This window comes from Scardinius erythrophthalmus (assembly GCF_964197995.2).
Source record: "Scardinius erythrophthalmus genome assembly, chromosome: 14".
NCBI classification, from domain to species: domain Eukaryota; kingdom Metazoa; phylum Chordata; class Actinopteri; order Cypriniformes; family Leuciscidae; genus Scardinius; species Scardinius erythrophthalmus.
The window spans coordinates 20,343,844-20,351,271 of record NC_138234.1 but is presented as its reverse complement, the minus strand read 5'-3'; the positions used below and the strand labels follow the sequence as shown (position 1 = coordinate 20,351,271).

Below are 7,428 nucleotides of genomic sequence, written 5' to 3'. Positions count from 1 at the left end.
GCATGTCAGTTGTAGTCTCGTATGCGGCGGCCTGAGGAATAATGATGGGAAGAAATTCACTTCTGGCATAAAATGAGAAATTTATCGCTGCCGATCATTTCTGACCCACTCTTCCGGAGAACATGTGGCTTATTTCTCTATTCCCTCTTGCTTTAGAAGCCGTGAGACTCCTCTTTGGGAAATAAGAGCCAGTCGTTGTGCTTACAGACTGGGAGATCTGAAATATTTAAGACTCTGGCTGTGAAAGATGCAATTAACGATTAATGAAAACTGAAACGGCTGTGATCAGCATGCACAGGTTGCCTACATTCACTCTGAAAACTGTGGGAGTGAGTTAAGACGAGAGGACTAATGACTGACAGCGGTACCAGGTTTGCTGTGTGGTACCCCGGAGTACATCCTGTGCATTAGGTTGTCTTCAACCTTGGGCTGAATTTAGAAACAGCAAGTTTGGCTCAATCTTGATCTTTTTTTTTTCTTGCTTCCTCATTAGCTCTTCCTCCCATCACGCCTCTTATTGAGGAACAGGTTGCTGTGCTATTAAGCAGACTTAGATTAACTACTGTTTCCAGGACTGCGTTCCTTTGGGATGAACAGTTAAGCAACGCATATGGGTCTACAAAACTTGGTTTGATTGAACATTCAACCACCCATCATTATTTCCTTGTTCCTCATAATCAACATGGTCCCACCGCCCCCTTCCAACAAGCCACACGTTTGCCTTTCGTGTGTTCTTATCATGAGTAGCATGGCGCTGCTGGACGCCTACCTTGTGGAGCAAAATCAAGGTCCACGGAAGGTGGGCGTCTGCATCATGGTGATGGTAGGCGACGTGTGCTTCCTCATCGTGCTGCGGTACATTGCAGTATGGGTTGGTGCCGAAGTACGAACTGCTAAACGCGGCTACGCCATGATCCTCTGGTTCTTCTACGTCTTTGTGCTCGAGATCAAGGTCTACTTTGTCTATCAGAACTACAAGGCGGAAGGCGAGAGAGCGGAAGCTCTTACCTGCAAGGCTTTCACGGTGCTGCTTTCCGTATTCGTGCCGGGACTTTACGTGACGCTGGCAGCCATCGACCACATGGAATACGTTCGGCCAATCAAGAAGAGGGAGGAGCTGAGGAGTCGACTATTTTGGGTTGTGGTGGATCTTCTTGACATCTTGGACATTCAGGCCAGCCTATGGGAGCCTCAGAGAAAAGGTCTTCCCCTATGGGTGGAGGGCCTTACTTTTTTCTACTGCTACATACTACTTCTGATACTGCCGTGTGTGTCGCTAAGCGAAATAAGCATGCAAGGTGTAAATATTGTGCCGCACAAGATGTTGTTGTATCCCATTCTCAGTTTGGTCGCCATCAACTTTATTACGATTTTTATACGGGGAGGGAATATGGTGCTTTATAGGGACGTCCGTGTGTCTGGAATACTCATGGGCAAGAACGTCCTCGCCATTGTCCTGAAGACGTGCAGCTTCGTGCAGTACCGGAGACACCTGCAGGAGGCGCCGACACCCGCTCTCGCTCCGGAGCTACAGAGGGATGCAGTGCCACAAAGTTCTCGAAGGGCAGTGCCAGTCGCAATGCCAATGTCCGTCACCATGCCAACTCCGCAGGTAGTCATACAAGATCTCACCACGCTTCCAGAAGAGCCCGAACTTGAGGAAACATGACAAAAGGTGGAATTAGAAGAGTTTGCACGGAGGATATTTGGACAACGCACAACATGAACTGCTTTGAGATTTTTATCCTAAAGTTAATCCGGGTGTACACTGTCTGATTTTTACTGTACTTATCAGATTGTATGACATGATATTATATGGGACTGTGCATCCCATACCACAGACATTTAGCTAGACTTCGAAATTGACTGCACTGACTAGGCATTTTGAGTCACCACAGTGTAAAAAGAAATCATAATAATTAGTTTCATCTTGTTTTCCAGTAGAAATGGCAACTTTTTTAAAAAACAAGATACATTTACAAGGCTAGAACACTCCTTTGGGCCGTTTTTGAGCGTCAGTCGTCTTAGTTTTTTCGGTGAGAAAGAGAACTCTGATTGGCTGTTGAGCTTTGCGAACGAGTCAGTGAACGAGAATGAAAGTAAAAGTGATGAAAGCGAGCAAAGAAGTCAAGACGGTACAGACAGACAGAATTTTACGTCATCTTACCTGAGCATTTAAATGCACGAATATTTTCATAATAACATTAGCCGACTGGAACGAAGAAACTGATCATCGTGATTGATATTTAAAATGGTAAGCAAACGCTGCTTTGTTTACGGTTCGTAAATCTAAAGTCATAGTAAAGAAAACAGACTATTGATACCTGCTGATATAGACAGATATTTACTTACACACAGGCGCAGAACGCACATGCGAGTTGACACTCGCCTTAAGTTCTTTTGGTGTGTTCAAGCGTAGCTTTTTGACCGAGACGCAGCCAACGAAAGGCGACAACACAGTCAGCTTTTGTCGCCGCTAGCTCTTTGACATCGGCTTGGTGTGTCCCAGGCTTTAAACAAAATTGTGTAGGCTATTTATCTTACCACATTGGTAAATAACTTTTTCTTGTTATAAACATAATTACATTTTGATTTGTGTGTTGTTTTGCTGAAAGAAAAGAAAAAAATAGTGATTAAGAAAAAAAAAATCAGTGTAGTACATAGCATTCTCGCATTCAATGCCAATTCCAAATTTCGCCTTGAAAATAAAAAAGGCTGAATGAGTCTCTGACAACAAAAAAAGTAATGTTATCATAGAGTTATCAAATATCATAGAGTGTGCACCCAATTTTAGTGAGATTAAAGTTGTTGATGAGGTGACAAATGTTCGTGAAATGAAGACACAAAGCAGCTGTGGTGGATCTGGGGTCCATTCATTTCCAGAAAATGTCTTTAAATCTGGAATGTAGAAGTTTATTCCGAAAGCCATTAATTAACAAGTGGCATACCAAGCAAATCACACTTGAAGGAACTCTCAGTGACCCTATGATTGTACAATTACAGACAGCTGCGAATACTTCATCTATTTTCGTGTTAAAAAATGCACTGAATTATCATGTTCTGTATTCATTTCATTTTATTTATGCAGTATTTTAATAACTATGGTGAAAAGTTGTGTGTTTGGAACAAATTATTCTACAATTAACTTATCTAAACCTATTACAAAGTGAATGTTTTATATTTAATGGATTTATTCATATATTCTTTGTTTCGATGTTTTATGAGAATCAAATGAATGATATTTTGTTATTAAAACAATGTTTTTGTTGATATCTGATATTATTTTTCTCCTTCTTTTTACAGTGTCAAAAAGCATTGAAAGGTACATATATGTACCGTTTCTTTTTAAAGGTTAAGGTACAATATTGTACCCCTGAGGGTACAACCCCAGTGAGTGCAGGTAACTTACTTTATTAAGCTGAACCAACAATATTTTTTACAGTGTAGTAACACCCTGTCAACCACTGATTGGCATTGAAAAATGTTTTGGCTGTGCCAAAACATTTTCTTAAGAAAATCTAGTATTTTTCAATCAATCGACATCCTGTGTTCTTTTTGAGTAAAATTACAAGTCTGCTGAAAGCAAAGACTTCCCCAAACTGGGACCAAATCACAATCCTGCTATTCAGTATGATTATTCTTATCTTGTCAGCTCAACATGAAAGGCAGCTTGTTCTTTTCTTCCACAAATCTAGAATTGGAGGCAACTCATTTGAATAAAGTTGTCATAATCAAATGCAAATTTAGCAAAGTTTTGTCTCCTGTTCCTAAATGATTAGCTTGCTGTTAACCCACTCCAAATCTCTGAGGGCTTTCTATTTAAATCCAAAAATCAAAGCTCAGCCTGAGTATTTCAATAATAAGTAAAACATTGTGTGCCTTGGGTGAATTAAAAGAAATGTTTTATGACAACGTATACCCAGAGCTATAATTTTAGCATGTTGCTATAGCTACTGTTAGATTAGCACAGTCGACAAATATAGCACCAAAGGCATGTCTAAAAAAACAAAACAAGATCTCAGTAAATACACCTGACAGCTTCTCATCGCTTCACTGACACCGTAGATGCTTCTGTGCCAGATTGAAACACAAAATATCAATCATATTTCTTTTACCTGTCAACAGTAAAGTAAATAGTAACTAGTTTGTCAAAGCAGTCCCTTTCAGTCAGTAATTTATGGGTCTTGCAAGTTAATCTGTAAAGTGCTCTGAATCAAAATATTCATCACACTTGATTAATATTTATTTGACGTAGCTGCTAAAAGGCATAGTTCACAAATAAAAAAAAAGACATATTTTACTTACCCTTATTCACTGGAGTGAATGGGTCTAGATTTTTCAAGCAGCAAAATCACATGCACACACACAAAAACACCATAAAAGTAGGTCAAATGACTTGTGCGGTATATTTCATGTCTTCTGAAGCCATATGATACTGTAGCTTTCTGTGAGGAAATATTTTTGTCGAATTTTAACTTTATAGCACATTTTTATTAAAAGACAATAAATAAACCGAAAAACGTAATATTGGAAGTTACTTTTAAAAGTAAGTTTGACGTAAATGTTGTTTAAATAAGGTCAATATTTAACTACGCTTAAGTTTAAGCAAATCTTATCATTTATGTTAAAGCACTTACAACAAAAACAGAGCAGTTATGTCTAAATCTAAATGTTAGCATTGCATATGAATAGCAGACTAGCCCTTGCCAAATTGTTCTACAACTAATAGCTGACCATTGAAAAACCTCTAAAGTAATGGCTCGGTTGGGACCATTCAATTATCAAGCTTGAGAATTCAGCCCTCACGCGATGATGATAATAGCCCAATTACAGAAACAAAATCGTGTGAGTTGTTATTTTGGACAGAGGGTGGAATTAAACTCGCTGCTATTTGCCAAGAAAATGGAGGCCACTGCTGCGCCAAGAGTGTGTCAGTCAGTCCTAATGTGGGTAAAACTGAAAAAAAATGTACTGTAAAGACATGGGGCAGCTGCAGGCAGTGCTCAACACAGCTAACTACTAACCCGCAGCTGATAAATGCATCCGGAGGGAGCCATGAAAGTCAAATCTGAAATAGAGGACAGCATAAAAAATATTCTCTTCGGGTACTCTGGATATGCACATATTGTGATTCTGTGTGGATATGAGAAGTCTCTAGGCAGTGGAGTTCAGGATTTGAGGAAAGATATTAGTTAGTATAGATAGATAGATAGATTATAATAGAGTCCCTATAATAGATTTTGGGGTCACGGTTCGATACAAGGTACATTTACATGTCATTTTCTTTGCACATGAGAGTACATTAACATGCGGTGATCATGCACAAAGTTCAATATCACGCTTTTTTAAGAAAAAAATGACAGAAAGATGAGCGAGAAGGAGAAAAAGTGCATCTACATCTGCCTACTTCGCCTTTCCACAAGGAGACGGCGAGTGAAGCGGCACCCGAGGCTTCCCATTTCAAGGCATATTTCATCACTGGACTGTTAATGAGATTAACACAATCATGCCAAATGATTTTGTCTCATTTTAACACCAGAAATAACTTAAAATACTTACGGACATATTGAGTGTGCACCCAATTTTAGTGAGATAATAATAATAATAATAATAATAATTCGTTATATTTATATAGCGCTTTTTCTGAGACCTCAAAGCGCTTTACATAGATGGGGGAATCTCCTCAACCACCACCAATGTGCAGCATCCACTTGGATGATGCGACGGCAGCCATATTGCGCCAGAACGCCCACCACACACCAGCTTACTGGGGGAGAGGAGACAGTGATGAAGCCAATCAGTATTTGGGGATGATTAGGAGGCCATGATGGACAGAGGCCAAGGGGCAAATTTGGCCAGGATGCCCGGGGTTACACCCCTACTCTTTTTCGAAGGACATCCTGGGATTTTTAATGGCCACAGAGAGTCAGGTCCTCGGTTTAACGTCTCATCTGAAGGACGGGTGATCCCCTGAATGATCCCCTGAATGTGCCGAACATCCCTTGAATGTGATTAAAGTTGTTGATGAGGTGACAAATGTTTGTGAAATGAAGAGAGATATGGATAGATGGATGGAGCGATAAATATATATATTAATGTATACGTGGCTGATTAGAATTCACTCATAATCAGAGATGGAAACATAAAAAAAGCTTTAACACACTTCCCCCACTATGATTCAGAGCCGCTGGCACCTGTTGACAGAACCGGTGGGTGGCAATTAAGCTGCATTTGGAAGAACATGGCATTTCAACACATTGTGGCTGCAGTCATATACTGGAACAGCTTCTGCAGCATTTAATTGGACACATCATTATCTGTCGCCACTCCATTCGGATTCTTGAATTATATGATTGTGTATTTTTGTTCCCGCCAAGAGCCTACAGGGGGTCTCAGTCCTCTTGTTTCAATTAGCCTAACAATGCATTCAGTTGCCTGCTGTGCCACACAGAGCCTGGACCGCCACACAAGACCGAAACACAATGTGCCATCCAGACACTTTGCTTGTTTACTCAAGGATGCCGTCAATCTGTTGCTCTGCTTAATTTACCATGACAATTTTCTTTTTAAAAGTTTCTTATTAGCTCTTTTTCAGCTGCCATTGTTGACTTCTTCAGGCAAAACGTGGTTAAATAAATGCACAGTTGTCTAATACCGAACTGAAATAAACATTTCAGTCCAAATTTTGAGCAATTGTATATTGGTTTGCATAATTAACCGTAGAACGCATATATTTACATGTCTGTGTACGTGCAGCTCTATTGTTGCACCGTTGACAACGTTAGTCAGTCCGAATCATTTTCGTGAAACGAGTCATGGGATATTTAAACCTTCACAACGTGTCATATTAAACGCTTCGAAACTTACCTCATTATGGTTTAATGAATGTGTGGTTTGTTGGCTCGGGAACTTCTCGGGCCGATTCAGTTTGATGTTTTGTAAACCGGTACACTAAAGAACCATTCACAGCGGCAATCGTTCTCCACCATGTTTAAAGTTTATGGCACGCCCAACTCAACTTGCTTATCAAAATGATCTCCGAACTTGCCAGTGGTAAATACGACTTGAGAGTGCGTTCATGTCCAATTTTTAACTCGGAAACTCGTATTTACAATAATCGCGATAGCATGTGAAGCCAGCATAAATATGTATGCAGCTCCTCAGAAGAATTCAAAAAAATGTAGTTTATAAAGAATATGCATCATTTATTTTTCGTTTTTGATCCAGGATTAAATTATAAATAAATTTCTATTTCCATATCCACCTATGAAATAAATTATAGCCTGGTAAAAAAAAAAAAAAAAAAAAAAGTGAAAAAGATTTGAAAGAGAAAGAGGAAAGAGAACCAGAAACCATCATCTAATTATAGAATGGTTGGTGTCTAAAACTGTGAGCTGAATATACCCAATGATACTTCTCGTAGAAGTT

At 39.5% G+C, this 7,428-nt stretch overlaps 1 protein-coding gene across 1 annotated transcript; it reads left to right on the top strand.

The window, feature by feature from the left end:
- Positions 1 to 682: 682 nt before the first annotated feature.
- On the top strand, positions 683 to 1,669 carry tmem264 (transmembrane protein 264; the record flags this gene model as incomplete). The annotated part of the gene is made up of 1 exon (XM_081384226.1): positions 683 to 1,669. One exon carries the CDS (start codon positions 683 to 685, stop codon positions 1,667 to 1,669), a length of 987 nt encoding a protein of 328 aa, XP_081240352.1.
- Positions 1,670 to 7,428: the final 5,759 nt, after the last annotated feature.